At 37.1% G+C, this 18351-nt stretch overlaps 1 protein-coding gene across 1 annotated transcript in view; it reads right to left on the bottom strand.

Annotated features, from left to right (window-relative positions):
• EMCN (endomucin) overlaps positions 1 to 18351 on the bottom strand; it is a 96041-nt gene that overhangs the window by 20900 nt on the left and 56790 nt on the right. Inside the window, exons 5-7 of the mRNA XM_021680374.1 lie at positions 11928 to 11966; positions 699 to 791; positions 214 to 267 (exon numbers count right to left, since the gene is read on the bottom strand). Coding sequence (XP_021536049.1) covers positions 214 to 267; positions 699 to 791; positions 11928 to 11966 — 186 coding nt within the window. The remainder of the gene's footprint in view (positions 1 to 213; positions 268 to 698; positions 792 to 11927; positions 11967 to 18351) is intronic.

Here is an 18351-nt window from a genome sequence, read left to right as displayed (position 1 = left end):
CTAGGGTAAGAAAAAAATCCCAAAGGTGTGCTCATTAAAACTAGATGCAATAGTAGGAAATTCTCAAAGCAGACGATAGGTAGGATTATAATGAAACTGCAGGTTTAGTAAAGTTGATAAAAGGCTGTCAATAATCGAATCCTCTCTGTTATTAGCCACATTCAAACATTTTGCGTATTTGTTGCCACGAATGAAGATACATCTGTTACTCACTGGAGTAAGAGGGGCTGGCTGAAGAAGAGCTTGCATTTTTTGCGTCCTCAGTACCTATTATTTTAAGAAAGAAAAACAGTAAGTCACCTTTGGTTAATGTATGGCAATCCTCACAATCCTCTCCCCCACCCCCATTTAAGTAAGCCTCTGTCATCTCTAGGTATGATGCTTCAAGTGGAAAAAAAGCTCTCTCATTCTGAAAGAGCTCTGTTTTGTAAATCAAGATTGGTAGGGAGTTAATGTATACAGTTTGATGAATTTGGACAAATGCCTTTACCTGTGAAACTATCACCACAATCAAGGTAATAGACGTATCTATCACTTTCAAAGTTTCCTTGTGTCCCTATTTTATTGCAGATGTGCAGTTTTGTTTTGTATTTTAATTATAGCTCGATAAAGCTGTTAAAAAAAAAGATTTGTAGGGTTTTCTTGGTGAGAAGGGGTCAAGGAAAGCACATGTTCATTCATGCACACGGAAGTCATACCTTGAAACTGGGAGCTGTTTCCTGGCGTTGTTACTGAGATTGAGGGTAATGTACTGGTGTTAGAAGGTGACGCCTCTGGATGTAGAGGGTTAACTGTAGGGAAATCACAAATCCAATCAGAGGAGGGTGTTAATTCTTCTTACTGAATCTCTTTGCAGATTTTAATAGTTTGCATTTCTGAGGACCTGTGAAAACTGTTTATCGTGGAATCATAGGATACACACAATCGTACACTAAATCATAAGTTCCTTTATTCCTCCTGTAGAGATGATTAAATTTGGAATCACACAACTTGGGTATCAGTATCACGTCTTGAAGTACTGGCCAAGAAAGCTGGAGTTATGTCTCATCCTAGGCTGCAGTCTGTATCACCCGCTGCATGACATTCTTGTGGGACGCAAGTCTATTCAAAAGCAGTCGTCACATTTCAGATATTACAACTTTGGGGGATAGAGATTTTTTTTTTCCCAACACACAACTTAAAATAGACATAAATGCACAGGACTTCAGATTTTATCCTGTTTCTTAGAAAAGATTGAGACTGAGGTTTTGGTTAAAAGGACTGGGGAAGATATCAAGGAAGATTCCTTCATTTTCACCCTTAAAGCTCAGTTGTTGTTTACATGTATGTGCCTTCTCTAGAATAACTGCATTTCTGCCACTGTTTCATGCTCTTCTTCCAAAGAAATTTTTAATTTTAAGTTATTATTATTATTATTATTATTAGTTTACTTAAGTCAACATCTGCCATCTTCCACCAGAAGGCCTGAAACAAAAGTTGTAAATAAAAATGCATTATTCAACATCCACTAATCTCAACAAGTTGCAAGGAAATACGAGTATGTAAATGCTTTATAAGCTTGGAGTATTTGTTCTTGTGAATTTGGGACAAAACACCGTTTGTATTTAGAATGATTTTGAAAAAGAATTATTTTTCAAAGGATATAGTTTAAAGGGAGCTCCTTTGATCACCCCTGTTTGCCTTGTCTCACCGCTGAAGTGTGAAGGCCGTAACTCCCACCATACTCCACATGGAGCTCTACCTGCAGTGGGTGTGCAGTGAAATGGAGCTGGCTGCTTGGCTGAAGCAAGAGGCATCTCTCATACTTATGGCCCCCTGTGGAGTATTGAGGACGTGTATAATTGCATCAGAGAAATTGATATTGCCTATGACTGCCTTGGATCTTTCCCTCTGCCACCCACAGCCCAGCACGCAGTGCATGCTCATGCCTTTTTGACATCTGTCGGGGAAGAATAACGTTTGGAGTCTTTACCGTTCTTGCCATGCAAGAAATCTGTGGGATGCCCATAAGAACAAAGAAAAATGTCAGCCTAGTGCACTAAATGGGCAAAAAAAGAAATATTAAATGAAAGAGTGGGAACTAGCTGAAACCTTGGTACTTTCAGCTGCTTTTTCCTGCGTCAAGTGTTTTAGTGAGAACGTTGCTCTTTTGATTGTGTTGGTAGAGAACAAGATGGCCGATTAAATTACCTGGGATTTCCCAAGGGTTAATTTTCAGGACTCCATATCCGATCTTACTACCGTCTCATAGACAAGCTAAGTGGTTACAATTCTGAATATAACCTATGTGGTTTAGATAAAACTCCAAACTTTCCTACTTAACACATGTTGATTATCCAGTGCCAACTGTTATTACTAATGATCCATGGGGGTTGGCAATAGAGTTAACCCTTTTGAAAGAAGAATTTATTGGCTCCTTGGACAAAGCCTTTAAAAATTTTGTTTTTCTTTTAACTGCAACCTTCAATTAATAAGTCATTTCTGGGGGTGCCTGGGTGGCTCAGTTAGTTGAGCATCTGACTCTTGATTTCGGCTCAGATTGTGATCTCATGGGTCGTGGGATCAAGCCCTGAGTTGGGCTCAGTGCTCAGCAGTGAGTCTGTTTCAGATTCTCTCTCCCTCTCTCTCTGCCCTTCCCCCACTCATGCTCTTATTCTCTCTCTCTCAAATAAATAAATATTTTAAAAAATCATGTCTGAATCTGTTACACACCTACACACCTACACACACACACACACACACTCACACTTTACCTCTATTACTTGTGATGCCTTCTGGTATTTTGTTTTCTATTGTCTTTTATTTAATTTTTCCAATAGTGGTCATGACCCACTTTTGGAAATTAACTCACAATTTGAGAAACCCTATTAGCATGCTCATATCAGTGAAATTATTATTCTTGGCTTAATTCATAAATTGTGGCCCTAATGGAATTCTTTCTGTGACTAGGACAGAAGGATCCATGATGTGTTCGGAGATGATGATCTCTGTGGATTTTGTTGAGACTCTATTATGCTACATTACTACTAAAACAGCATTGGCAGAGGAGGTACAGGAGAAGTATAGTGGAGTAGTTAAGAGCATGATTCTGAAGTCAGAGTAACTGGGTTCAAATCAGACTGTAGAACTTGTTTCCTATAGAGTGCTGGGCAAGTCACTTAACCTCTTTGTGCTTGAGTCTCCACATGTACAAAGGGTGATTTTAATAGTTCTGTATCATAGTGTTGTAAAGCCAAAGGGATAAAATTAAATTTAAATGGCTTAGAAAAGTACTTGATACTAATATCTTTATATTACATTATTTTATAATATTTTATTATTATATTATTTTATAATATTTTTATTATATTGTGATTAGGCCTCTAAAGAGTTGTACTTTTTAACTAAAGTCAACTTGTCCCATTTTTTTCAAAAATTCTTAATGTAAAAATAAATGCAATAGACTATTCTGACACCTCCATGTTTTTGGATGCTCCTTTTCTCTAACCAGGAATTGGAATAACTGGAGTGTATAGCACTCTTACATGACATAGATTTACTGTGGGACCCTGACTTTTGGTGATTATAATGATTATTTAATTGCAGATATGTTGTGTCATTTTTTTAAAGATTTTATTTATTTATTTATCTGTCAGAGAGAGAGAGAGAGCACAAGCAGGGGGAGCAGCAGAGAGAGAGGCAGAAGCAGGCTTCCTGGTGAACAAGGAGCCCAACATGGGGCTTGATCCCAGGACCCCGGGATCATGACCTGAGCTGAAAGCAGAGGCTTAACCAACTAAGCCATCCAGGTGCCCCTGCTGTGTTATAATTTATACCCAGTTTGCAAGCCAGGAACCTCCAACTACGGGCAGTGTAATTGACCAAGCTTTCTCACCTGATTTCTGAAATTCATCATTGTGTTCTTGCTGATGCCATGCCTCCCCCAGGCTGCCCCCAGCCAATGACTGAGCCTTGCAAAGATATGAAAGCAGGCTTATTCTTGGAGCCAGAAACTCCTCTGAGGAGATACTCAGGCTAGAAGAGTCCCTGTTGCCCTCTTAGAAGAGAGTATATAAGATACATAGATATTAATGGGAGAAAACTGTGATTGGCAGTAGAGGATAAGACATTCTATATGAAAAAGAAAATAAAACTATATATTCTATTTTTATTTCTTGTATGTTGCCTACACTTCTTTCTAATATGTGGACACTTAAAGTTAAGTACCTGAGGGGCTAAACTCAATTGAATCGAATGATTGTTTCCCATAATTGGGACTTGTGTTTAATTGCAATTTGATGGATTCATGTCTCATTTTTAAAAATGACTTTTCAGCATTTGACACAATAAATCATTCACTCTTCCCTAACACTTTTTCTTCACGTGGCTACCAGTAGGAGCACAGCTTATGGCTTATTCTTCTTGGTCTCTGGCTGGTTCCCCTTTCTTTCTCTGACTCACAATCTTAGAGGGTCCTGGGGCTTACTGCTTGGTCTTCATCTCTAACTACACTAATTTCTTTGATGATCTCATTCAATTTCAAGGCTTAAATACAACATCAATCCCAATGATGCCCGAATTTATATTTCCAGCCCAGATCTCATTCTTAAACTCCAGATGCATAAAGCCACATACTTACTCAGCAAATAATAAACATCTTAAATTCAACATGTCCAAACTTGAACTTCTGCTTTATCTGCAGGTTTCCCAGCTGGCAATCATTCCTTCCAATCTTTTGGGCCAAAGACTTCACAGCTATTTTTGCCTCATCTTTTACATCCTACCCCACATGCAGGATCAGCAGGAATATCTATTGGTTTCACCTCCGAAACATATAGAGAATTTGGAAACTTCATGCGACCTACCCTGTGACTACCCTGGTCCAAGCTAATATCATCTCTCTCCTGGAAAATTTCCAAAGTATTTTTGCTTCATCTGACAGGCTCTCCTTAGCTCTCAGATTTATATTTATAAAATATGACTCAGATCATGTCACTACTCTGCTCAAGACACACAATATTTCCACGTTCCACTTATGGAAAAAACCAAAGTCCTTGCAATAACCCTCCAAAGCCTAGGCAATCTGCCTGGCAAATTTCCTGCCCCGCTTACTCAGTGCAGGCACTGAAACACACAGGGTCTCTCCTCAAGCCTGGGTGCTCTTCTCTCACACATTGGTTTGCTCACTTCCTTGTACTTACTCAAATCTTTTTAGGAAAGCTTACCTTGACCACTTTTTTGAGTCCTGCAAACTGGTCCCCACCTTTCTATCCCTCCTAAGCCCTTCTTCCTACACTGCTGTGCATTCTCTTTCTCATCACATTGACCACCTTCTAACTAAGACCCTTGAGGACAAGGATAATATTTTGCTCACTGATGTTTCCCAAATGTTAGAACAGTGTCTGGAAGTAGGGTCTGTAAATCTTTGCTTTATGGATAAACAAACTTTTTGGCAGAAGTGACTACTGTTAAAGATGAAATGAATTAATGGGCATACCTTTTGTATCTTCATATTTGGACTGGTACAGGTTTAAGATCATTGTATCATTAATATTTTCATTCATTCTACAATAAGAAAAAAATAGACACCTACTCCGGTTCAACAGGAGATATTGAAAGAAATAGAGTGGAGTACAAAAGGTAGTTATTGTATTTAAGGAGCTTATATCCTTGTAGGGGAGGTGAGAAGCACAGCCCAAAGTAGATAGATGTGAAACAAGAAATAAAGAATAAGACAAAACAATATGTCAGGGATCAAACTAAGAGAGCCTCTGTTACTGCTTATTAAATTTTACTTATGAGCTAACTCTTAATAAAAAGGATCCGAGGAGCTGAAGCAATGACATATACCACAAGATGAATACAATAGAAATAGGAAATCAGAACCAATGCAAATGGATGAAATAAACAGGTTCCTTCTAAGAATTAATACCAAACATTAATACAGTTTCTGGTGTTCCTGTAAGAATTGACTCAGTATCCTAACACTCAGAAAAAGAAGCACAGTCTAGTCTAGGTTTTCATTATCAGAGAAAAAATGGTTTCTTCTATAAGTAAGTGGCATATAAGTGGTAGGGACAATAAATGCTATGAGTATGGTTGGTACCATTCTATGTTTTGGGAGGGGAATATGCTGATATGATCCCTGAAGTCTGTTCTAGCGTTAAGATTTTGGATTCTTCTCAAGGTTCTTTTCAATCCAGATTTTATCATAGTTAGAATGTATTTTCACCTATAATGGTATGCCCTGTCTACTTAATGGGCAAAATATCAAAAGGGAAGTTCTCTGTTCTCATAAGACCTTACCTTTCTGACCTTGGTGTACTCTTTTTTTTTTTTTTTTTAAGATTTTATTTATTTATTTGAGAGAGAGAGAGTAAGCACACAAGTGTGGGGTGGGGACAGAGGGAGAGAGAGAAGCAGAATCTCCACTGATGCAGGGTTCCATTCCAGGACCCTGAGATCATGACCTGAGCCAAAGGCAGACGCTTAACCGACTAAGCTACCCAGGTGTCCCAATCTTGGTGTACTCTTAAAGCAATGCAAAAAAAAAAAAGTTTTACCTCAGATTTTTTTCATTTTGCTTTACGTCATCAATGTGACTCACCTTGGGTAACAGAATCTTCTAACCCACTTATAACTGTGAATGGAGATTGATTTACTTTACATAACTTTGTAGAATTATATGTTGAAGAAGGATGTATTTTTTGTTATTTGAATATGAATAGCCATTAATTTCCAGAAAGTTGTATACAATATACAAAGAATGGATGACACACTGTGTTAATCATCTTATTCTGAAATATTTTTAATCTTGTGCTTTAAACATGAGAGATATGGCTTGGAACTAAGACATAAACCAAGTAGGACCCAAAAGTCCTTCTTTTCCCTTTTTATTACAGCAGGTAACCAACAGCTTTTAAGTGAGTTAAGTTCCTCTTACTTGTTAACGGCATCATTATCATTGAAATCAATGAAATTTTTTCTCAGCATTCTAAAGGTTTAGAATGTTCTTACCCTTCCCCTAACATAGAAACATCATCTTACCTTAAATTCACAATTTGAAAAATCGGACCTGAAAACACTGAAAAGCTTTATAATATGTAACCGTGTTATGCTTTCTGAGAATATGAAGGTAAGCATTTCAAAATATGGACATTAAAATATTGAATAGGATTTTCTATTAAAACCTTTTTGGGATCCTATGTGTCAGGCACTGTTCTAAGTGTTTTACAAATATTAATTCATTCAATTATTGCATTGTAAATATTTGCATTTTACAAAGTGGAAACTGAAGCCCAGGGAGATGAAGTGATTTGCCCAAAGTCACACAGCAAGGAGATGGCAGAGTCAGGATTTCCACGCAGGCTCTCAAGTCTGTGTTGTCAAACACGACTCTATGCTGCCTGCTGCTGCATTTCAGCAGGAATGAGTTACAAGTTCATGCCTCTTATTTCTGTTACAGAAAATATAGCCTATTTCAATTTAGACCCCAATCAAGACAAACTTCTTTCCATCGAGACAAACTAAACACCTCCTTCCTTCAATGGGCCAAATCAGTCCATGCAGATACATACAAGAAGAGAGAATTATTCCTAATATATTAAATAAAGCACACTGTAGAGTTTATAAGGCACACACCATTAGGAATAACATTAAAACGTATTGGTTCTTAAAGTGAACGCTGGGTAGCTAATCAGTTGAGACTGTGATTTCTTGTGACCTTCCCTGTAGACGAGAAACACAAAAACTTCTTGGAGACTCCACAGATTTCTGAACTAGAGGAGAAATCACTTAGCTATTCCCAGATTTATACAATTTCTTAAGTGAAAGTTTATGGCAGACCCTATCACATCAATATTTTTTTTATACTTTTTTTTTAATGTTTTTATTTATTTTATTCATGAGAGTCAGAGAGAGAGAGAGAGAGAGAGGCAGAGGCAGAGGGAGAAGCAGGCTCCCCGCCTAGCAGGGAGCCCAATGCGGGACTCGATCCCAGGACCCTGGGATCATGACCTGAGCCGAAGGCAGACGCTTAACCATCTGAGCCACCCAGGCACCCTATCACATCAATATTGACATCTTCCATTAGTGAGTCCTTTTATTCTCAACTAATCTTTAAAACATTATAAAATTTCCAAGTTAAAAAAATAATAAGCCTCTAGATATTGCTTTGCTATAGGTATATTTCTAGCTTGAGTGGATTCTACCTGAACAGTTGGTTCAAGATTCTGTTATTCAAAGTTAGAAAACTCAGATAAGTAACCTTCTGCATAGAAGGATTGATGATTCACGTTATATAAATTCCTAGAGGTCAGCAACCAATTCTCAAGCATTACATAGGGTGTTGAGCACAATGAATATGCCCAGCTGGAGCATTCTCCTTTCCGAAGGCCAGTCGGCAGGTTTGGTAGGACTTGTCATGTCTGTTCTGGCTTCTAATTTTCCATCAAAATTAATGTCTACAATGCAGTTGAGGTTGTGAAACACAGTTAAAAAAGTAAAGAAGATGGGTACAAGGAGACCGTTCTCAAGTTGTGCTGATCACTATGGGAATGTGGTTGCAGTGATTAATTTTATGCGTCAACTTGACTTGGCCTTGGGGTTCCCAGATATTTGGCCAAGCATTAGTCCAGATATGTCTATGAGTGTATTTTTTGGATGATATTAACATGTGAATCAGTAGACTGAATAAAGCAGATTGCCCTCCAATGCAGATGGCTCCATCCAATCAATGGAAGACCTGAATAGAATAAACAGGCTGAATCCCCCTCAGTAGGAAATAAGAAATAAAGAACGAACTCTCCTGCCTCACTGCTTTGAGCTGGGACATTGGTCTTTCCTTGCATTTGGACTCAAACTGAAATATTGGCTCTTTCTGGGTCTCGAGCCTGCTGGCTGTCAGTCTGGAACGTACACCACTGGCTGTCTTGGTTCTCGGGCCTTGGACTCGAACTACACAATTTGCTCTCCTGGGTCTCTAGGCTTCCAGCCTCCTGGCTGCAGATCTTGGGACTTCTCAGTTTTCAAAATGCATGAGCCAATTCCTTACAATAAATCTTTATACATAGATATATATATATATAGTTTCTCTGGAGAACCCTGAGTAATATAGTTGTATTTTCCAGAAAATTGAAGGCAAATGGTTCATTTCTTTCCCAATACACTGAGGCATGTTCGTCCCTTTTTCTTCAAATCTAAGGTCTCTTTTCAAAGAAATCGAGAGTTTCATTTTCAAGGACACATTATTAGCTCTGCTTGTCTGTGGAAAAATGATAAGGCTAAAGAAAAGTGAATTCCATCATTGCTTAAAATTGTTGTGATGGCCATATGATTCCTGCATATATCTCTAGGGGATAAATAGCCCTGCATGACTTTTTCTTTCAATTTCCTCATTAGCTCTGAACTCAGGGCTAGAAAAATGAGGAGGCAGAATAATCTGGAAGCTACAAAGTCACTTCTTTCATGAACATTTTCCTCATCTTCCTTAAACTGCTTTTCTAAATCTGATGTCTAACACAACCACAGCTAAATGGAGAAAAAAAAAATCTCTCCTTTCTCCAATCTTAACCTAAGGTTAAGAAGTTTGAAGTTTGCCTATGACACATCATTGTGGACCTATATGGCTACAAGAGTTTTTACAGTTTTTTATTTGTTTGTTTCTTTGTTTTACCATGCTGACCAGTCTTCTTGGTAAGAAGGCAGGCTCCAGGTATCACTCATAACTCTTAGCTAGTGTTACATATATGGAACAGAAGAACTATCTATTAAATGCCTGGGTTAGTGGTGGTTGGTTGAATATACGGTTCTTTGTATTTAGTATAGTATCATACAAAATTTCTGGTCTTACCATATATGTTACAGTCGGTAGGTGAGGTTTGACTTTCCCACATACTTCAGACGTTGAGCATGAATTTTTCATGCTTGGCATTGTTAAACACAATGATCCACCTCATACTACCTTTCCTCTATTGAATGGACTGAATGGCCATGTCTTCAGACCTTGATCGATCATTTCCCTATTACTAAGACTATCTTTCTTCATTATATCTATGTACAATTTCTTATAATTGATGCTTTATGTACAGTTGCCTTACATATTTTGAATTCCCAAAAAAGTTTTATGTAAAAACAACGATCAATTTCTATACCCTTAATAATAGTTTTTGAAGTCAGTGATAAAACATAATTTTTCCAAGAAAATGAAAGCTGGATGCATAATATGAAAGAAAATGCCAAATGTGAGAATGACATATGATCTAATCAAAGGCTAAATGCATATTAGCTTATATTTATAAAAAGGAAGAAGTAATAATAGTAATTCTGCAGGCTAGAATTCTACCTCAACTTCCACCTAAAAAAATGTTAATTATTTCAAGTAAGATGCCTATTCTTGATCATATGGGTGACTTTCACAAATTTGATATTTGAACATCTTTGATAACAAACAAATGACTGAACAAACAAATGATTACAATTGTCAACAGATGTGTAATGAATACCTTGTCATTACACTTTTTTTTTCTTTTTGAGTGAGTCTGGATTTAGTCTTTACCCATAACATATATCCCTGAAGTTAAGACTGACTTTCTCATAGTTTATAAAATCGGTCTCACTTCTTTTTAATCCACGGTTCAAATCAATGATGTGTTTATTATCTGTTTTAGGGGAACTAGTTTCTATAACTCAAAATTTAAATAGTGTAAATGGGCTTTTTATTATAGTTAAAAATCAACTATAATTAAAGCTGGCATTTCGTAAATTCATTTCTTAAAGGGTGCTTCAATCCCTCCTTTTAAGGAGCTGATGATTTTGGCAACTTCTCAATTCTCTTCCATCTGTAACTTCTCCTGGATGACCAGTCCATGAAGCAGAAGGTAAGGACTTCTCCAGAACAGTGCAAACCATCAACCAATGCAAAGCTGTCCTGTTTGCTTGGATGCATTGTTTTTATGTTTTGTTTTGCTGTGTTTTTCCCAGTGCTTTTTCTAGTGCATTTCTAGACTATGTAAATGGAAATAAGAATGAAAAAAATATAGTGATGAGGTGAAATAAAGAGGATTAATATCAAAATAACTTTTTTATTCATGAGATATATTGTATAGAAGATAAATAATTAAAAGTTAACAGCATAATCATTTCAGTTTTGAGTTCCTTAAACACCTGATGGGGAAGGTAGACTGTGATGATTATTTAGTACATTTGCTGTGAAAACCGAGTTGGTCATAATCTTCATGGCTTTATTTTTCTGACTTTTTTAAGTTACGTGATCTTCTACGTTTATTTCACATATTTCTCATTCTTATATATACTAAAAGTGACCAAGATTGAGAACCTAAGAGATTTGTCATTTATAAAAGTAAGAGGTAAGATGTAGGAAGATAAAAATCTCCCAAGTAATTACGATTTCAAAACAACAGAAACATTCAATGGTACCATCTTTCCCTGCCCAACGATCTTTTTCAATTCCTGTTACGCCATCACCCTCAATTTATTCAGTTTAAAATTTAGGATAACAAAACACAAGCACTTCTTGGAGTGATCATATTTTAGGCTGTTAACTGTGGCTTCTAACATCAACTCTCGGACTGCCAGGATCAGGCTGTGTTGGGAAACACAGAGAAGACAGTCACGGACACACTATACTTCTGGGTGAGGGCAGGCCAACCGCAGAAACAGACCAGGAACAGTGGGTTCTGGGCAGAGGACACTTCCACAGGCTTCATGAACTTACCAGGGCTGGTTCCACTCACTCTCACCACAGAGCGTTCAGGCACATCCTATCTTCTGGTCTGTATTTTTTTTTTAATGCAAGTTCTCCTAAACATTTTAGTTGCCATGTAATGTTTTCCCTTGTACTATTTTTCCCTGCTCTCACACTGATCTCCTTTATCTCATTTTGGGGATTCTACTCATGAATATTCTCAGAGAGAAGAAAATTAACTTACCTGGTGCTTCTGTTGTTTTGATTGAGCTCTGATTCTCAGCTTTAGAGGAAAGAAAAGAAAAGAAAATCACTAAAAGTAAATATTGAATATAAGATCTAATTTCACAATTGTTACAGGTGGTAAATGGATATAGATCCTAATTCATTTCTAATTCACTTTTCTTCAAATCATAAAATCATATGGGCTGGGTCAGCCAATTTTTTTCTTAAAGGGCCAAATAATAAATAATTTAGGCTTTGTGGGTCTTAAGTCTCTCTTGTAACTATTCAGTTCTGCCATTGTACTGTGAATGCAGCCATACACATAATAGCTAAAGAGTAAGTATGGCTCTATTCCAAAGAAACTTTACTTAGAAAAATAGGTGGGATGCTAGATTGGGCCTGTGGGCCATAGTTTATTGAATCCTGGTTTAGAGCATCTGGTCCAACTTTACATCCTCAATAAACCAGGATATTGCAGACAACTACAGATCTTCTGGGAGGGGCTTCATGAGTGGCACCGCCATGTGTCATATTCCCACTAAGATATGACACATCTCTTGACTTGAAAAAGTTTCAGGAAGGTTCAGACAGATACCTCTCAAACTTAGGGAATTCCTTTAAAGTAAATATAGTTCAAATGACCTTGCTACAATAAAATTACTTGAGAAAATTATAATCAAACATCACTTTAACAACTTTACGTATATGCACCATGAACAAAATCTGTCATGTGAAAAATACAGAAAATGATTTTAAAACAAAGAGAAACCCATTAATGATAGTTTAAAATACCCATTTGCTGGTGCACCTGAGTGGTTCAGTTAGGGTTAAGCATCCAGCTCTTGTTTTGGCTCAGGTCATGATCTCAGAGTAGTGAGATCGAGCCCCGGGTTGGGTTCCATGCTGCTTAAGATTCTCTCTCCCTTTGCCCCTCTGCCCCTGCACTCTCTCTCTCTCAAAAAAAAGAAAAAAAAATCCATGCATCCTTTGTGTGTTCACTTGACTGTCTATCAGCATCTGAAATTTAACATGCTTAAAACAGAACTCCTGACTGGTATCCTTAAATCTGCTTCTTCCCATGCTTTCTTGGTTCAACACATGGTACCATTGTCCCCCAACTGCACAAGCCAAAAAATAGTGGCCTTTCTTGATTCTCCTTTTTTTTTTCATCCCTATGAGCTCTAGCTTCAAAATATATTCCAAATATACTCACTATTTAATTGGCTACTGTTCATCCAGCATCCATCTCTCTCCCTGCAATAGTCACCTAGAAAAATCTACTTAAATTTAAACTTCGCTGCTCTAATGGCTCCCTATTCCTCTTACTATGGCTGGTAAGTCTTTCCACCACATGGCCCCTGCCTTGCTCCTCAATTTGTTCCCAACCATTCAGCCCTATTTCATCCTGATCGGTCGGTAACGTCATGGGGCTCTTCCTGCCTCAGGCTTCTCTGCCTGCTCTTCCCAATGTCTTGGTGTTCTCTCGGGCTACACTCTGTCTTCCTTCTATCTTTCGTGACTCTGCTCAGATGTCACCACTTAGAGAGGTTTCTCCAACCACCTCACCGAAAGTGGTCTCCTTATGTCTCTCTTCAAACTAGTCTACCACATGGCTTCATTTGCTCAACAGTACTTTTATTATTACAGTGACATTTATTTAATTTTTTTAAACTGTGTTTATTGTCAGTGGAATGTACTCCATGAGGACAGAGATTTGTTTTATTCAGAGCCGTGATTCCTACCACCAGGTCTCTAGTAAAAAGGTGGAAAGAATGAGTGAGAATAGAAAATAAAAGTAATAATAAGACAAATTCTGCTTACTTGAATTCAATTTTTAAGGAAAGAAAATGATTTATTTAAAATTGCTAGCTGGATAATGACAGCTACCATTTTTAAAGGGAACTCTATAATCAGTTCCACATATTATGCTGATGCCTGCAAGGGAGATATCATTCCCATTCTGCAGATCTACAAATATTAGCTGAGAAAAGTGAAACTACTTTCTCAAGATGGGGACAATGACTATAAATCAGGTCTGGCCACTCTAATGTCCATCTTCTCCTAAAAAGGACAGCTTTTCTATCCAATAAACTACTCTGCATGGAAAACCTATGTAATTAATTTCTATTTTGATAACTAGTTAAAATACTTTTGAACATGGCATAATGCTGGATTTGGAAGATGCACTTAAACTATCAGCTGCTAGAGGATTAGGATACAAAGAAAATCAAAACCCTTTGTTCCTCTTGCTATTAATATCAGGTCATAACCTTTCTTGCTGATAGACTTCATTAAGAGTGAAAAAATTTTAAACTCGTATCAGACAAAACCTTCTGACTATTCTTTATTTGAGTTTTTTTAATCAGCCTTCAGAAATGCATAATAATTTTAGAGGGACATGTCATTTAAAGAAAAATAACTATGTCTAAGGCTGAATCTTAAAAAAATAGTATTTTTTTCAAAACCCTTATATTGAGTGTACTAAGAAATCCAGACTTTTATATGTTAATGCATATATTGTTATTCTGAGGGCAAAATTCTGCTCAAATCTTAAATATTTAATCAAAACTAGAATATATGCCTTTTTTTTTTTTGGTCTGAAATCAAAGAGATACTATTTTGAAGACAATAAAATGTTTTCATATGGCACTTCCAATTTAAACTCAGTTCTGTCAGTATAAAAGCTTAATAAAGATGAATGCTATGGAATATGGTTTAAGTGTGAATTAATGAAATGTGAAGACATTTGCAGTTATTCCTGAGTTTTACTTGTAACTTTCATAATGCACAGGTTTTGAGAAAAGTCCAAACTCTGACCTATAGCGAAGTGAGTGAAGTCAGATGGAAAATGAGTATAGTGCATTCTGTTAAGCTATTCTCAAACTTAGATATTTAGTAAAGACCAAAACCTTAGTCAGGGTGATTGGCAACTTAAAATCTGTGTGTCCAGTTTGATCCTGTAATATGAGATGGAAGTCTTATGAAATGCCAATGAACTTCTAAATTTCTAAACTTTCATCCACATTAACCCAAAGCTAGACTTCACTCAATTAGTTTTTAAAACAGAAAGCTTAAACAGCAATACAACAAATAACTTTGACAAATAGGGTTTACTTAAAGGATCTTACAAAGGATATTGTATTTCTAGCTATGTATGCATATATAACTGTATATAGTCATCTGTAGAACATATCATTAACAGGCAACGAGAAAGAATATATACGCCATTCCCATGTATATTCCATATATAATTCTTTACTGATTTGCCTAAAAATAATTTCCTATGACCAGTTCAAGTTTTCCTTATCATTTGCTTATACATTGCATTGGCCCTCATTATAACTGTTATAAAACAGTTGACCCCTGAACAACACAGGTTTGAAATGTGTGGTCCCACTTATACATAGATTTTTTTCAATACAGTATAGTACTATGAAGGTATTTTCTCTTCCTTATGATTTCCTTAATAGTGTTTTCTTTTCTCTAGCTTTCTTTATTGTAAGGATACAGTATGTGATGCATATGACACACAAAGCAAGTTAATTAACTGTTTAGGTTACTTGTAAGGTCAACAGAAGCCTATTAGTAATTAACTTTTTGGGAAATCAAAAGTTCTATGGGGATTTTCTACTGCGCAGGGGGTCAGCACCACTAACACCCATGTTGGTCAAGGGTCAACTTGTATTTCTGGTTTGGCTAAACCTTGACTTGTGTGTGCCTAAGACTGCGTTATCCTGAGAATTCCTCTTGTATCTGCCAACATGAAATGATACAAATGAATTAAATATCATGTAAGAAATGTTCTGAGTTCCCAAATAAGTGGCATAGGTAAATGGTGCAATTCACAAAGGAAATAATGAGGCTGAGCGATCTGGTAATTTACTGTTTTCCAAAGGCTGAGATGCATAACATTTTATGAGAGGTTCCATATGGCAGTACTGGAAGGTGACTTGAAATAAGATTGAAACATTCAATGAGAAAGTTACTTGCTTTTCAGCCTTCTTGCAGTTTATTTGGTTATTTCAATGAGGAACTTTCGAAGTTACAATCTAATGCAAATGTGTCGTTAATATCTAACGTGCTTATCTTGATTTATTTTTTAAACAAGAATGAGCAAGCCTCAAACTAAGTGCCTTTGGCAAGCAACAAAATCTAGCTGTAATTTAAATATATTTTGTTTATATCGGTGATTTTATAGCTCCTGTTGATGCCTAGTGAAACAGGTTTTTCATTTATGATGGTTTTCTTTTCAAGCAAATTTAAGAATAAAAAGTGCATCGGTTTAAAAAAATGCACTAAATAAATAATAGTGCCGATGGTTTACATATCTCGTGACACTCATTAGGTTGTGGGAAATACTGAAGCAAAATCTTGTAGAGGCCCTTGATGGATGCGTAGAACTGGAAGAAGCAGTTGGAGGAAAGAAGAGGGGAAGAAAGAATAGGATCATGCAAACGAGGGGAGCAGGATGAGAGAAACCAGAGTCATGAATAAATCTGGCCTGGTGGGGAGCAACAAGAGAATCACCTTTTTTTTTTTTTTTTTAGTTCTTATGTTAATCCCCATACAATACATCATCAGTTTTAGATGAAGTGTTCCATGATTCATTGTTTGTGCATAACACCCAGTGCTCCATGCAGAATGTGCCCTCCTCAATACCCATCACCAGGCTAACCCATTCTCCCACCCCCCTCCCCTCTAGAACCCTCAGTTTGTTTTTCAGAATCCATCGTCTCTCATTGTTCGTCTACCCCTCCGATGTCCCCCCCTTCATTCTTCCCCTCCTGCTACCTTCTTCTTCTTCTTCTTCTTCTTTTTTTTTCTTAACATATATTGCATTATTTGTTTCAGAGGTACAGATCTGAGATTCAACAGTCTTGCACAATTCACAGCGCTTACCAGAGCACATACCCTCCCCAGTGTCTATCACCCAGTCACCCCATCCCTCCCACACCACCCCCCACTCCAGCAACCCTCAGTTTGTTTCCTGCGATTAAGAATTCCTGATATCAGTGAGGTCATATGATACATGTCTTTCTCTGTTTGACTTATTTCGCTCAACATAATACCCTCCAGTTCCATCCACGTCGTTGCGAATGGCAAGATCTCATTCCTTTTGATGGCTGCATAATGAGAATCACCTTTCTTAGAATCATAGGCTTATGTTCAGGGAGCCAGCCAGCCAGCCAATTTGCGTTATAATTATCGAACACTTAACTTGTCAAGCATATGATACACCCAATTAAAAGCAAGTTGTTTTCTACTACCTTTAGATACTTTATGTAAAATAGTTGTAATGAGAAGAAGTGTGGTGTAGTGAAGAGTTTACGGGGCTCAGGGGAGAAAAACAGTGTTTGAATTTCATCCTTTTAGTTTAACCCTAGTCAAGTCATTTAGTCTTTCTGAACCTGTTTCTTTGTTCGTGAAACTGGTGTCATAAATACCAACTTTGCCTGACTTGTGTAAGAATTGTTATTAATAAAATAGTAGCTAACATTTGTTGTGTTTACTTGCCAGATACTGTTCTAAGCTTTGTATTTTATCTCTTTTACTCCCCACAAGAATCCCATGAGGTTGTAATCTTACAGCTATTTTACAGATGAAGAAACTGAGGCACAGAGAAGTTAAGTAGCTTACCAAAGGCCACAGTACAAATTAATGATTGCGCAATTATTTCAACGTAAGCAATCTCGCTTCAGAAACATGCTTCATAGTCAATAAGCCAACTTCCCCTTGGCATGATTGAAGTGCCTGATTTTTATTTTAAGAAAGGTGTGTGCCTTAAAAAGCAAGGCTTAGGCATAGGCTGTTCTCATGTTCAGCCACCAGTATATCTAAAATGTCTATTTAGAGGCGCCTGAGTGGTTCAGTCAGTTAAGTATCTGCCTTCGGCTCAGGTCATGATCCCAGGGTCCTGGGATCGAGTCTTGTGTCGTGCTCCCTGCTTCTCCCTCTGCCTGTCCCTCCGCCTGCTTGTGCTGTCTCTCTCTCTCTGACAAACAAATAAAATCTTTAAAAAATAAAACATAAAATAAAATGTGTATTTGGTTATTGTACAGTTATCTATGCTTTTCGTATAAAAATAAATTCCATATTGAACTAGAATAAATTATACAAGAAGGATATATATTTGATAAACTAGTTACTATATACAAGTGTTATTAACTCTTACCTAATAACCTACTGATGACTTACACATGCTATTCATTTCCACTTGACAAAAGCCAGACTTTCCCTTCAGATTTTAAGTCAGTAATATTGTATAGGCTGAGGTAGCAAAAAATCTGTCTGGGCAAAATCATTGGAAGTATTTCTACCAAGTCCTTGTTCAGTAGAGTAACGTATTGGCATAGTGCCCATCTCAATGTGCCTTCTACCTATCATCTGATTCCACTTTCTTTCCTCAGCCAAGTGAGAATTCACCAGAGAGAGAAAGAGCCGTC

Source organism: Neomonachus schauinslandi, chromosome 2 (genome assembly GCF_002201575.2).
Source record: "Neomonachus schauinslandi chromosome 2, ASM220157v2, whole genome shotgun sequence".
Classification (NCBI taxonomy): Eukaryota; Metazoa; Chordata; class Mammalia; order Carnivora; family Phocidae; genus Neomonachus; species Neomonachus schauinslandi.
The sequence above is the reverse complement of the archived record's forward strand: the minus strand, read 5'-3'. Positions and strand labels throughout refer to the sequence as shown.